The 15,686-nt window shown below is 41.5% G+C and overlaps 1 protein-coding gene across 8 annotated transcripts in view; it reads right to left on the reverse strand.

Moving 5' to 3' along the window:
- The window catches only part of apbb2b (amyloid beta (A4) precursor protein-binding, family B, member 2b), a 449,372-nt gene that overhangs the window by 125,726 nt on the left and 307,960 nt on the right, over nt 1–15,686 (reverse strand). For 7 of the 8 annotated variants that reach the window (XM_085969159.1, XM_085969171.1, XM_085969166.1 and 4 more), the window contains one exon: nt 286–432. The exons of the other annotated variant lie outside the window; for it this stretch is intronic. In XM_085969159.1, the coding sequence (XP_085825285.1) occupies nt 286–432 (147 nt within the window). The remainder of the gene's footprint in view (nt 1–285; nt 433–15,686) is intronic. 8 annotated transcript variants of the gene reach the window in all.

Here is a 15,686-nt window from a genome sequence, read left to right on the forward strand (position 1 = left end):
AACACCCTCTTCTCTTTTCAGATGCTCCTTAAAACCCATCTCTATGGCTAAGCTTTTGGTCACCTCTCCTAATATCTCCTTCTTCAGCATCCATTTGTTCCCTCTTACAGCTCAATGAAGCAGCTTGGGATATTTTTCTCTACGTTATAGGCGTTTTAGAAATATAAGTTGTTGTTTTTCGTGCAATTTAAATGTTTGACCATCAAACTTCTACGTATGTCTCTTTGTTCTTTGCAATGTTTAAATCTACTTAACCAGGAATTATAACTAGCCACTATCTCTTACCTCTCCCCAAATCCCAACAGTGTCCCTGATGTCATTTTTACAGTAGGAGAGCTGCCGGATGCAGTTATTCACAGCAACACTGCTCTTGCCAGGCGCCAGGTCTTCCTCTGCCATTTCCACCCAACCCAGGGAACGCACGGCGAAACACTGCAATTTAAATAATTGGGAATTAATCTTCCAAAATACTACATGATTAGAACACTGAAAACCTTCAGTAACGCGATTAAAATCAAATAGGCACAGCTCAATTTGTTTTTAAAAAAAAAAAAAAAATATTATTTTCATCAAATACAATACATCAAGGTTAAAGACTTCCCCATCCAGGTTAAAGACTTCCCCATATCAGCCTTGATACCAAGCTGGTTCAGACTTGAACTGATACAGGATGACTGACTATCAATAAAGGCCATCCGAGGTCTGTAAATAAATCATCAAATCCCTCATCTCAAAAAAAGAACCAGTCTGGAACAAGGCAACATCATGAGGGGGTATATTTGCAATTGGTGACTGCTGGAAAGAAACACAACTTCAACATTTTAGAGCTGAGGCAGAATCATTGTTAATCAGTTTGAGAATAGAACACTCCTTAGTACTGTACGCAAAACCTCTCGCTAATGGAATCAGAGTTAACAAACTAATTATACAGCCCATCAAATACAACAAAAGCCACACAATACAGACTGTAACGTAATGTATGGTTCCCCATTTACAAAGAAACTGTTAGGGCAGTACGCCCTTAAGCTTGCTAGTCCTTCCTCCCTGATCCCATTCCCTGGGTCAGGTACAGTGGCAGGTGTGATTGATAAGCTGGTCACATCTGTCCCTGTGCAACTGGCAGTCCTGAGCATCAGGATTATTTCTTTTCTTCATTAATTTTCATTTATAACCCTAGGTTAAAAAAGTTGTATTTTGATAGATTATTAATAGTAGAATCACATTAACAATTCTACTGTGAACAAATCCTACCTAAGGCAAATTACTCTATTAAAGTATGATTTTACCGTTAACCCTCAATGGAGACAAATTCCATTCTATTTGTTAAATATAGCTAAATATTGACCTGTCATTGTTTTCAACTTCTTTTTTGATAACTATTGAGTAGGATATTATTAAAAGGAGAAAATTCTGGAAATACACATCTAGTTCATCTGTATCTGTAAAAAGAGGCAGGTTGACGTGTTGAGTGTAGACCCTTCGGCACAACTGTTCCAACTAGTTTCACATCGACAGTACTATAGTCACAGCATAAAGACACAACCATTTTGTTTTCAGAATGAAGGATTATTGTTCAAACCAGAGTTTGGCTTGTGGTACTGAGGCAATGGCATTGTTCCAAGATCCCAAAATGCACTTCGTTACATGTAGTTTATGGAGAAGCAGCAGTGTCATCGGTGGTTTTTATTTTCTATTTCAACAAAAGTAGTAACTTGTTAACTAGCAGCTTCAATAATTGAATAACATAAATATATCCATTAGATGCTGTCAATCAATGCGGCACTGGTGAAATGTGGACATCACCAAGGAGAAAGTCTGTCAATGCTGACTGCAAGAAGTTGAACGTGTTACTAGAAAACAAGCACTTCAGTGGGACGAAAACCCGATTTATATCAGGATGAAAGTGAGACCTTTATAGAATTCTGCAGCATTAGGCCAGCCTATCCTTTACTTCCTCCTTCATGAAAAAAAAACTACTGTATGGTTGTCTTTTAACACATTTAAGTACGACAGTATATCTATGTATCTAAATATCATTTATTTTCATGATTTCAATTGCAGTAACAAAACTGTCAAAATGGTACCATTCCCAAAAAGACCTTTGGTAACTAAGGTGCCGTGACAGAGAAACAGAAACATAGAAGATAGGAGCAGGAGTAGGCCATTCGGCCCCTCGAGCCTGTTCTGCCATTTAATGAGATTATGGCTGATCATCCAAATTCAGTACCCTGTCCCTGCTTTCTCCCCATATCCCTTGATCCCGTTAGCCTTAAGAAATATATCTAACTCCTTCTTGAATATATTTAATGAATTGGCCTCAACTGCCTTGTGTGGTAGAGAATTCCACAGGTTCACCACTCTCTGGGTGAAGAAATTCCTCCTCATCTCAGTCCTAAATGGCTTACCCCTTATCCTTAGACTGTGACCCCTGGTTCTGGACTCCCCCGCCATCGGGAACATCCTTCCTGCATCTAGTCTGTCTAGTCCTGTTAGAATTTTATAAGTTTCAATTAGATCCCCTCTCATTCTTCTAAACTCCAGCGAATATAAGCCCAATCGACCCAATCTCTCCTCATACGTCATTCCTGCCATCCCAGGTATCAGTCTGGTGAATCTTCGCTGCACTCCCTCCATGGCAAGAACATCCTTCCTCAGATAAGGCGACCAAAACTGTACACCATACTCAAGGTGTGGTCTCACCAAGGCCCTGTACAACTGCAGCAAGACATCCTTACTCCTGTACTCGAATCCTCTCGCTATGAAGGCCAACATACCATTTGCCTTCTTAACCGCCTGCTGCACCTGCATGCTTACCTTCAGCGACTGGTACACAAGGACACCCAGGTCTCGTTGCACTTCCCCTTTTCTCAATCTATTGCATTCAGATAATAATCTGACTTCCTGTTTTTGCCACCAAAGTGGATAACCTCGCATTTATCCACATTATACTGCATCTGCCATGCATCTGCCCAATCACCCAACATGTCCAAATCATACTGGAGTTTCTCTGCATCCTCCTCACAGCACACACGCCCACCCAGCTTTGTGTCATCTGCAAACTTGGAGATATTACATCTAGTTCTCTCGTCTAGATCATTAATATATATTGTGAATAACTGGGGTCCTAGCACTGATCCCTGTGGTACCCCACTAGTCACTGCCTGCCACTCGGAAAAAGACCCGTTTATTCCAACTCTTTGCTTCCTGTCTGCCAACCAGTTCTCTATCCAAGTCAGTACCTTACCCCCAATCCCATGTGCTTTAACTTTACACGCTAATCTCTTATGCGGGACCTTATCGAAAGCCTTCTGAAAGTCCAAATACACCACATCCGCTGGTTCACCCTTATCTATTCTACCAGTTACATCCTCAAAAAATTCCAGTAGATTAGTCAAGCATGATTTACCTTTTGTAAATCCATGTTGACTTTGTCCAGTCCTGTTGCTGTTTTCCAAGTGCTCTGCTATTATATCTTTTATAATGGACTCTAGCATTTTCCCCACTACTGATGTCAGGCTTACCGGTCTATAATTCCCCGTTTTCTCTCTACCACCTTTTTTAAATAGTGGGGTTACATTAGCTACCCTCCAATCCATGGGAACTGTTCCAGAGTCTATAGAATTTTGGAAGATGACCAGCAATGCATCTACTATTTCTAGGGCCACTTCCTTAAGTACCCTAGAATGTAGATTATCAGGCCCTGGGGATTTATCGGCCTTCAATCCCGTAAATTTCCCTAACACCATTTCCCTACAAATACTGATTTCATTCAGTTCCTCCCTCTCATTAGACCCTATGTTCCCCAAATCTCTGGGAGGTTATTTGTGTCCTCCTTTGTGAAGACAGAACCAAAGTATGTATTTAATTGGTCTGCCATTTCTTTGTTCCCCATTATAAATTCCCCTGATTCTGACTGCAAGGGACCTACGTTTGACTTCACCAATCGTTTTCTCTTCACATATCTATAGAAGCTTTTACAGTCAGTTTTTATGTTCCTCGCAAGTTTACTCTCATACTCTATTTCCCCCTCTTACATTACATAAAACAAACTAAGAACAAATCACTCAAGTTCACAGTGGTTCTGGAGAGCTAATTTATACCGTCTCAGAGAGCTCAACACAATTCCCAATCTGAGTACTAATGAACTAAAATGTGTGGGAAATGCTAAAGTGATATCCCTGCACTTTGAGCAGCAGTGAAAGAGCTGGTAGGGGGGGAAAAAAAACAAATTTACTATGCAGTATTTTAACTGAATTTGAAAATTACTGTAATGGCTATTAGTCCAAACTAGCTTATCGGAGATATTAATGTTTATTGTATACAAGTAAATGGTTATGTAGAATTGGAGTCATATCTGATTACATTTGAATTTTGTTGAGTTAGTTGATCTGTTAAGAAAAATTAGGGGAAAAAACTGCAGCAATTGGCTGGAGGAGTTTAATCACCAATATGCTTTTTTTTTACATTTGTTCTTGGGTTGTGGGTGACACTGTCAAGGCTGCAATTATTGCTCATCCGCAGTTGCCCAGAGGTGGTGGTGGGCCTATTCCTTGAATCACTGTAGTCCTGGTGCTCTCATGACAGTGTTTAGTGTAGGATATTGACCCAGTGGCAAAGGAATGGCAACATATGTCCAAGCCAGGATGGCATGTGACTTGGAGGGGAACTTGGAGATGGTGTTCCCATGTCATTGCTGCTCTTGTCCTTCTTGGTGGTAGCGGTCACAGAAGAGAGAGGTGCTTTCGAAGTAAGCTTGGCGAGTTGCTGCAGGGCATCCTGTAGATCATACAGTCAGAATCTGCTGATGGAGGAGTTGGAAACTGAGTTCAATGGCAGGAGCACAAATCAAGAAAACTGCTCTGTTCCAGACTGCATCAAACTTCTTGAGTGATGTTGTAGCCACGCCCATCCAGAGGAGTTGGTGAGTATTCCATCACACTCCTGACTTGAGCTTTGGATGTTGTGGAGAGGCTTTACAATGTCAGGTGAACCCTCTTCCCAAAGCACCCAGCCTCTGCCCTGCTCTTGCAGCCACTGTATTTATATGGCTGATCCAATTAAGTTTCTGGTCAATGGTGACCCCAATATGCTGATGTTGGGGGGCTCAAAATGACATTGCTGTTGAAGGTCATGTAAGAGGGCTTGGCTTTCTTTTATACAAGATGGTCATTACTTGGACTTGTATGGCACAAATGTTACCCAAGTGCCAAATAATGACTGAAACTGTGATGAATTTTGATATATATATATTTTTTGCTTTTTTTAAATATATAAATGACCTGGATATTGGAATACAAAGTAGAATTTCTAAATTTGCCGATGACACCAAACTTGGGGGTGTGGCAAACAGTGATGATGATATCAATCGACTGCAACAGGACATAGAAAGGCTAGCAGAATGGGCAGACAAGTGGCAGATGGAATTTAATACAGAGAAGTGTGAGGTGATGCATTTTAGCAGAAGGAACAGGGAGAGACAATATACACTTAATGGCACAGTTTTAAAGAGTGTGCAGGGATAGAGGGACCTGGGAGTTAATGTGCATAGGTCCCCGAAGGTGGCAGGACATATTGAGAGAATGGTTAGCAAAGCATATGGGATCTTGGGCTTCATAAATAGAAGTTATGCATAACCTTTATAAAGCGCTGGTTTGGCCACAACTGGAGTAATGCCTCCAGTTCTGGTCACCACATTTTAGGAAGGATGTGAAGGCCCTTGAGAGGGTGCAGAGGAGATTTACCAGAATTATTCCAGGAATGGGGGATCTTAGCTACAAGGACAGGTTGGAGAAGCTGGATTTGTTTTCATTAGAGCAAAGGAGGTTGAGAGGTGATTTGATAGAGGTGTACAAGATTATGATGGGTTTGGATAGGCTAGACAGGGAAAGGCTGTTCCCACTAGTTGATGGTACAAGGACTAGGGGACACAGATTTAAGGTTATGGGCAAGAGATACAGGGGGGATGTGAGGAAAAGCTTTTTTACGCAGCAAGTGGTGAGGACCTGGGACTCACTGCTGACGTAAGTGGTGGAAGTGGTGCAAACGGAGACACTCAATGTTTTCAAGGGGAGACTGGATAGGCACTTGAGGGAAATAAACTTGCATGGCTACGGGGATAGAGCGGGGGAATGGGACTGACTGGATTGCTCTACAGAGAGCCGGCACGGACTCGATGGGCCGAATGGCCTCCTTCTGTGCCGTTATGACTCTATGAATGGCCTCAAACAACCTGTTTGTTTTGGATTCTGGCAATCTTCCACATTAATTGGGTACATAGATACATAGATACATAGAGATAGGAACAGGAGTAGGCCATTCGGCCCTTCGAGCCTGCTCCGCCATTCAATGAGATCATGGCTGATCTTACCAGTTCAGTACCCCGTCCCCGCCTTTTCTCCGTAACCCTTAATCCCCTTAGCCTTCAGAAATATATCCAATTCTCTCTTGAAAATATTTATTGAATTAGCCTTCACAGCCCTCTGTGGCAGGGAATTCCACAGGCTCACCACTCTTTGAGTGAAGAAATTCTTCCTCATCTCTGTTTTAAATGATTTGCCCGCTATTTTTAGACTGTGGCCCCTGGTTCTGTGCTCCCCGGCCATTGGAAACATTCTCTCTGAATTCAGCCTGTCCAGGCCTGCCATAATTTTATGTTTCGATGAGATCCCCTCTCAATCTTCTAAACTCCAGTGAGTACAAGCCCAAACTATTTAATCTCTCTTCGTAGGTCATTCCCGCCATTCCAGGTATCAGCCTGGTGAATCGCCGTTGCACTCTTTCCATGGCAAGAACATCCTTCCGCAGATGGGGCGACCAAAACTGTACACAATACTCCAGATGCGGTCTCACCAGCACCTTGTACAGCTGTAGTAAGGTATCCCTATTCCTATACTCGAACCCCCTTGATATGAAGGCCAACATACCATTTGCCTTCTTAATCGCCTGTTGCACCTGCATGCTCTCCTTCAGTGACTGGTGCACAAGAACACCCAGGTCCCTCTGCACTTCTCCATCTCCCAATCTATTGCCATTTAGATAATAATCTACCCTCCTGTTTTTACCCCCAAAGTGGATAACCTCGCATTTATCCACATTATAGTGCATCTGCCACGTATCCGCCCATTCCCCCAACCTGTCCAAATCGCACTGTAGCCTCCTGACATCCTCATCAGAGCCCACCCCTCCTCCTAGTTTAGTGTCGTCAGCGAATTTGGAAATATTGCATCCAATTCCCTGATCCAGATCATTTATATATATTGTGAACAGCTGGGGTCCCAGGACAGATCCTTGCGGCACCCCGCTGGTCACTGCCTGCCACTCCGAAAACGAGCCGTTTATTCCAACTCTCTGTTTTCTATCCGCCAGCCAGTTCTCTATCCACGTTAATACTTTGCCCCCAATTCCATGAGCCTTAATTTTGCATGATAATCTTTTGTGTGGAACCTTATCGAATGCTTTCTGGAAGTCAAGGTACACCACATCCACTGGCTCTCCCCCATCTATTTTACCAGTTACTTCCTCAAAAAATTCCAGCAGATTAGTCAAACACGATTTACCCTTTGTAAATCCATGTTGACTCTGTCCGATCCTTTCCCCATTTGTCAAGTGCTCCGCTATTTTATCCTTAATAATGGACTCCAGCATTTTGCCCACAACCGATGTAAGGCTTACTGGTCTATAATTCCCTGCTTTCTCTCTACCCCCCTTTTTAAATATTGGGGTAACATTAGCTACCCTCCAATCCACGGGCACTGTTCCCGAGTCAATGGAGTTCCGGAAGATGATCCTTAGAGCATCTGCTATCTCCAGGGCCACCTCCTTAAGTACCCTAGGATGTAGTTTATCAGGCCCCGGGGATTTGTCGGCCTTCAGTCTCCTCAACTTACCCAACACCATATCCCTAGAGATACTAATTTCTGTCAGCTCCTCCCTCTCATTAGTCCCCATGTTTGCCGATATTCCTGGGAGGTTATTTGTGTCCTCCTTTGTGAATACAGAACCAAAGTATGAGTTTAATTGGTCTGCCATTTCCTTATTCTCCATTATATATTCTCCCGAATCGGACTGCAAGGGACCGACTTGGGATTTTACCAGTCTTTTCCTCCTGATATACCGATAAAAGCTTTTGCAGTCTGTCTTTATGTTTGCTGCAAGTTTACTTTCGTATTCTATTTTCCCCTTCCTGATTAATCCCTTTGTCCTCTTTTGCTGTATCCTGTACTGCCCCCAATCTTCCGGTCTGGTGCTTTTTTTTGCCAGTTGATATGCCCTTTTTTTTGATTTTATGCTGTCCCTAATTTCCCTCGTTATCCACGGTTGAGTCACCTTTTTAGGTTTATTTTTATGCCAAACCGGTATAAACATGTTCTGGAATTCTTCCATTCTATCTTTGAATGCTTGCCATTGTCTCTCTACTGTCAATCCCCCCAGAAACACCACCCAATCAATCTTACCCAATTCCCGTCTCAGACCCTCGTAATTCCCTTTATTTAAGTTCTGGACCTTAGTCTCTGATTCAATTTCCTCACTCTCCATCTCGACTGAGAGCTCGATCATATTATGATCGCTCTGACCCAAGGGGCCTCGTACAAGAAGATTGCTGATAAGTCCCTTCTCATTGCACAATACCCAGTCTAAAATGGCCTGATCTCGAGTCGGCTCCTCGACATATTGGTCCAGATAACCGTCCCGAAAACATTCCAGGAATTCCTCCTCCTCAGAATTTTTACTAATTTGGGTAGTCCAATCAATATGTAAATTAAAGTCACCCATGATGACAGCTGTGCTCTTATCGCACGCTTCTCTAATTTCCCTTTTTATGCCTTCCCTCACCTCCATATTACTATTTGGAGGCCTATATATCACACCCACTAACGTTTTTCTCCCCTTGCTATTTCTCATTTCTACCCATACAGATTCCGTTTCGTCCGAGTTAATATCCTTCCTTTCCATTGCATTAATCCCCTCCTTTACCAGCAATGCTACCCCACCTCCCCTACCTTTTTGCCGATCCTTCCTAAATATTGTATATCCCTGGATGTTAAGTTCCCAGCCTTGCCCACCCTGCAGCCACGTTTCTGTAATCCCAATCAAATCATACTTGTTTACCTCTATTTCCACAACTAATTCATCCACCTTGTTCCTAATGCTTCTAGCATTAAGATACAAAGCCTTCAGGCTTGCTTTTTTCACACTCTCATTATGAATTAGTTTGGCCCTTTGTGTTTCTCTCCTTTGCTTATTGCTTCTCACCTTTCTACCATCTATTTCTGACTTCATATGACTTCCCTCTTTTCCACTACCTAGGTTCCCATCCCCCTGCCAAATTAGTTTAAATCCTCCCGAACCGCCCTAGAAAATATTACCCCGAGGACATCGGCTCCCTCACAGTTCAGGTGTAGACCGTCCCCTTGGTACAGGTCCCTCCTCCCCAAGAACTGGTTCCAATGCCTCAAGAATTTAAATCCCTCTCCCTTGCACCACTGCTCAAGCCACGTATTTAGCTTATTTATCTTACTCTCTCTAAACTTATTAGCTCGTGGCACTGGTAGCAATCCAGTCATGGCTGTACTGGAATGGATTGGCTAGGGGAGTGGCTAGCCCTGGTGCACAGGTCGTCAGCACTACAGCCAGGATGCAGTCAGGTCCCATAAGCTTAGATTTGTGCATTGCACTCAGTTTGGAAAGAAATTAGAGCTAGGAAACATGGACTGCCCATATTCTCATATACCCTGAAGGAAAGGCTATGTGCTTTGGACATGAAACTCCCAGCTGCTCAGGGTTCCTGCTTTGGGTCCTAAGTGTCCCAAAAGGTGTTCCACGTTTACACTCCAACTTTAGTGTCACACCAAAGCAGAAACCACTTTGTTGCAATACTAAAGTTGCTACTAAAGTTAAATGCATCCTAAGTGAAAAGACTGCAGTATCAATATTGAACTAAAAAGATAAACTGCAAATATTGTCACTTCAAATATAAGTTCAGACCAAATGATAGTCAGTAGATGGCTGTGAGATTGTGATTACACAATGCTGCCATCAAGTGGGCATCAGTTGTCATTAGTGGGCCAGATTTTGCTGTAGCAGGGCATCTAACAGTGTCTGTCATTAATTAGACTTCCCTGGCATCCCTCACCTCAAAAGGTTTTTGCCCAAAGTTGCTGATAGTGCGAGCTGATAATGGCTCAGCAAGGGAAACAGGACATCTGGGACCAGAGTGAACAGGGAAATCTACAGGATAGCTTCTTAACCAATGAGATTTAAGGATTGGGGAATAAATACAGGAAGGACTGAGAAGGAGAGTGAATTAAAGGGGGTCAATTCAATGTCAAATGAGATACAGAAAGAGAAACAGAGGTAAAGAAAGATTGGATTAAGAGAAAGAGAGAGAGAGAAAGAGAAAAACATTTTTTTAATTTAAAATTTAAAATCTCGCTGAAAAATTTAAAACCTGAAGGAATGAGACTCCACACTTGTAATAGCTAATTTTCAGTGCCAGAGGTTGATTGGCAGTAATTAAGAATTATCACGTTGTTAAATGGTTACTTGCACTAATTACTAGCCCCAAATATCTGCAGTGGGTTTAGTTCGTGTCTACCATGCAAATACAGCAACTTCATGACATTCATTGCATGTCATCGGTGAGGCAGGCAGCAAAATGCCATTTTCGCGAAGTTAACGATGGAGCGGCAGAATTCAGACAACAACTTTTGGGAATTGGCATTTAACCGTGCATTTGCCCTTCACCTGAAGTCGCTGTACCATTTATGCTTAAATAATAGCAAGCGCCATTAGCCTCACCATTATTTTGACAGAAAATTCTGGCCCAATATTTAATAAGTAAATGGTAATGTGTCTGTCCACAAACCACACAACTTACTTTACGTTTTCAGTTTACTTCAACCAGTTTGGTCATTTCAACGATCAACATTTCTGAGCAATATCATTCTTTGAGTTACTAATCATCACCACAAGTTCAATATCACAAGTACTGATCCTTCAACTATGATTCTCATGGCAAAAACAAACTTACATTACAAATAAATTCCTAAGTGAGGTGAAAACTGCAGCTGCAAATAGAGCTAGATGTTTCACTTATTGAGTACAGTGGGCAGAAAATCTAGCCAGTATAAATCTGCTGTTTGTAACCCAATACATTTACAGACAGGCTGACCCAATTATTCAGTTGGCCTATTTTCCACAAAACTAGGATGTACCTTTGTTAGAAGTGGCTGTGTACTCTAGGATCAAGTGTACTCTAGGATCAAGTCATTTAGTGAACAGCAGCTTTACCTGCCTCACTAGCTCCGAGTTACCGCCACCTTCCATATCAGAAGCGCTGGCTCACTGTACATTTGATTCCGTAGCAGAAGTAAACTTGTGCCCTTGGCTCAATTTTGAGTGAAAGGAAAAATTGAAAAGGAAACTATATTAAATACAAAAATACAAGCAATCCAGTCATTTGTTCCATAATAATGTTGTCTTACAACAAAGATAGTGACAATAATATTCAGGGTGAACATTAAAACAGTAATTCAAGGTCAATATAAATTTTAAAGAAAAAGAAAAAACTAACATAAAACTTCAATTTTAGATAGTTATATTGTCCTCGGGATAGGATCACCTTGACACTGCAAAATTATTTGATACAAAGCCACTTTCAAGCTCTTGAACTCTAGACTGACCTAACTCTCTCAATGCATTAGCTGAAACAGCACAATCAGTCAATTATTCAGCAAACTGCTGACCTCGACAATACATATAGAATCTTGTATTAATGTTAGGGGAATAGCTACTGTTTTAATGATCCTGTGGGCAGTGTTAACACCTTGCTAGGATTAGTACAGATCTGGACCCAGCTGAGTTCAAATGAAATTCAGATTTTCAGTAGGGTACTTGAAGTTCTATTATTTAAGGGTTAAATTTGATTGTCTACACAGTTTTGAAATAATTCACCAGTCCGAACAAATTGAAACCCACTGCTAGAATAAAGTGGCAATCACTGTGAGGACACCACAGGTTTCAGTGTAAGTGATTAAAATAAGGGACTGAACCAGAGGAAGAATTTTTCATACACAAGATATTTTATGATCTCTCAAGCCAATTTAATGCTAATTCATGGACTATGTCATGGCACACAGTAAGAACTGTATTAAAGCTGTTCAAATTCATTTCATTTAAGACTCTTTGAGCCAACAGAGCAAAGACTCTTTCATCAATCAGTCTAGTTTGCATTCAAAGCCATTTCTCCATTTGTATAAAGCACTTAAATCACAACTCAAAATTTAATCAAAAAATATTTTGAGCCTGCAAGCCACGCAAAAATTTAATAACGTCTTAAAGAAGACATCTTAGCTCACGCACAGGACCAACACAATGACACCTGATGCCAAGAAGAGAAAAACTAAAGATATTATGTGTTGCCTGATGCAAGGTGCAGAATAGGAACAAAAAACCTCAAAATAAATGACATATTGTGATTTCCTCATATTGTTTATACTTCAAATAAAGGACGGCAAGTCAGATAGAAGAGAAACAACAAAGCCACTCTCATGCCCCCGTGATTTAAATGGTTTATGAAGTTTGCCACACGACTTTGTTGGTTTAACTTGAGGTTATTACTCTAACTATTATTCAATAACTAAACAGCACTATACTAGTCACTGCAGTAAAGGTTTTCCTAAGCAAGGTTAAATTGAGTGCAATTCATCACTGCATTATTTATCGGAATTTAAATGTTGCCATAGATGTAGTATTCATTAGGGCATTAACATCCTCTCAAATGTACTACAGTACAGGTAGACTATCCTTTATCCGAAAACCTCGGGACCAGCAGTGTTTCGGTTTTCGGAAAATTTCAGATTTCGGAAGGTATTTTGTAAGACTGGGAAATTTGTCGGGGGTGGGTCGGTGGGGGGGGTCGTCGGGAGGGTCGGCGGGGGGTCGTTGGCATGCGCACGACATACGCTGACCCTCTGCTCAGCGTAAGTCGTGTGCCACTCTGGTCATGTCGTGCGCACGACTTACGCTGAACGAAAAAACCTTCGGTTTTTAGAGGGTTTCGGTTTTCGGAAGTTCGGATAAAAGGTAGTCTACCTGTACTAGCTATAATGATTTCAAAAAGCTGCATGGAATGGACCACCACTAGGCTTTTACCGAAGCACCAGTAACTATTTTGTGTTTCTAAAGCAAAAATGTTTTTTTTGTGTTCATCAAGGTGAGGGATATTAGTGGTGGGAATTTTGGGCACTCATTGTCAGCACCAATAATTTCCAGGTCAGAAGTAGCCGAGCTAGATGCAGAGTAAAGCTCCCTTTCACTTAAGACCCTTAGCTCCCTTTACTCCACCACATCATCAGAAGAGCAATCCCATTTCCCACGGCGTCTCAGACTGAGATTGTCAATTCATACGGAATTAGGGAAAGCTTTGTGTTGTGGACCCATGCCTATTTGGAATTAAATTAAGCCTGTCTAAACTCATTTCACATAGGGCTCTAGCCAGTAGACAGAGGAGACATTTCATGCCATCAATCTGGACTGGATTTGAATTCAGGTCCCAGGTGCGAAAGGCCAATAGCTAACTTACTGTGTCATCCAGTTCCCCTAATATGGAAGTCTAAAGGAACACTTGTAGTTTTATTTTTTTTTATTCATTCTGATTGATCCCTGACAATGATCAATTCATAAACACACCATAACTAGTTATCAAGATTCAACAAAATGCATAGTTACAAAAGGTCCAAATTCATAAAATCATAGATTTTTACAGCATAGAAAGCCTGCACTAGTTCTCTGAAAGTACTATTTATTTCATCTCATCCCCTGTCATTTTCTACACCCTTTTAACATTTTTCCTTTTACAAATATTTATTCACTTCCCTTTTAAAAGCTATTATAAATCCTGCTTCCATGACTGTTTCTGGCAGGGCAATCCATGTACTGTACTGCCATTCTGTTGTGTAGAAACAATTCTCCCAACGCCTGCCCCACTGTGTCCTTTTGGTGGTGGTTTAAAATTTATGTTTTCTAGTTATCAACTCACTAACCAGTGGAAATAGTTTTTCCCTACTTAGCTTATCAAAACCCTTCATAAATTTGATCAGGTTAATTTAGTTACTTCATGTCCTCCTCTTGTACCCTTTCATTCCCATTACATTTTTGTAAAAACCGAGGTGAAGTTTTCATTTGCGATCTCAATAATTCCCTCATCCTCTGTGAAAAGATTTCCATTCCCGTCTCTAATCTGTGATTTTCTTTGGTATTATTAGTCCTAGATTTGTCATATGCCTCCTTTTTAAGTCTCACTTTAATTTCCTTAATCATCTAAGGTATTCTAGCGTTTGCTGAACCTCCTTTACCGACGTCTATTTTATATCCTTATCATCTCCCTTTATGTCCACAGTCTTACCTGCTAAATTTTCTTTTTCAATTATCTTGTTGAAATTTGTTTTTTTTCCAATGAAATAATTTGACTATTCCCCACCATTTTTTATTTTTATATTGAACCTAATTACATTATGGTTGCTCTTTGCTAAATGCTCCCTTACCCTTACCTTACCTATTTGTCCCACTTAATTTTCTAGAAACTGCCTCCTACCTTGCTGAACCAAAAACATGAATGCAGTTCTGGACACACTGGAAAAACCATTCACTTTTTTTTTTAAACACTTACATTACTTTTACCCCAATCTATCTAATATGAAGAACTTTGTCCAAAATATTTTATAATTATTATAAACACACTTTCACCCCCCTCTTCCCCAACATACATACACATGTAATTTTATATTGATATAGATATATAATACAGGTGTGTTGGAGTAGAAAGGGAGTACGCCCACCACTCCTGAACACAAGAACCTCGGGAAACTCCTGTTATTTCCAGTAGCGTGATTGACTGTCCCAATTTAGGCAGATGTTATACTCTATACCTAACCTATACAACCATCCTTCTCCATCTGGAGAATGTTATAGCTTGGGGAAGGGGAAAACCTTTCCACCTATGGATATTTGTTTGCCTTGAGAACAGCCTCTAGCAATGAGGTTCAAGCCTCACACAAAAGATCTTTTGGCAATACTAGAATATGAAACAAGTCAATTATTGGGTATGGGGCCATTCATCATTTTCAGAATACCACAAGATACACAAAATCAAGGATCAGAATGGGAGGTTAATGCTAATTTATGAATAACGCATCATATATACTCTGATCTTTTTCCATCATGTTATTTGGTAAGCTGCGAGAATGAAAAGGAGCCACACAGGAAATTCTATATACGTAAAAAAGATGACCCATTAATAAATACTTGACATTTAAGACTTAGGCCTAGAAATTGGGGTGAGGCGCCAAACTGGCGCCAAGTTCGCAGATTTTTGCGCAGCATTTGGAGCAGTAGCGATCGTCAGATATTCAGCCTCGGTGCCCCTAGAGGGAGACGGGGCGCGGCTCGAGGCGCTCCGCGTCCCTCTTAGGGCGCTGAAAGTGAATTTTGCAGCGCAACGTGCCGCAGCGCCACACGCTGCGGCACGGCACGCTGCGGTACTGCAGGCCTTCCTCCCATTGTTAAGGGGGAGGGGCCTGCAGCAGCGCGAACCCCGATCGCGAGTGCCAGCAAAAGAGCCCGGCACCGTGGAGAAGTGCCGGGCTCTCGGGAAACAGCCGGCAATGCTGCGGGGGGGAGAACAGGAG

The sequence above is a fragment of the Somniosus microcephalus genome, chromosome 2 (genome assembly GCF_052327205.1).
Source record: "Somniosus microcephalus isolate GS21.2 chromosome 2, FLI_Smic_1.0, whole genome shotgun sequence".
Classification (NCBI taxonomy): domain Eukaryota; kingdom Metazoa; phylum Chordata; class Chondrichthyes; order Squaliformes; family Somniosidae; genus Somniosus; species Somniosus microcephalus.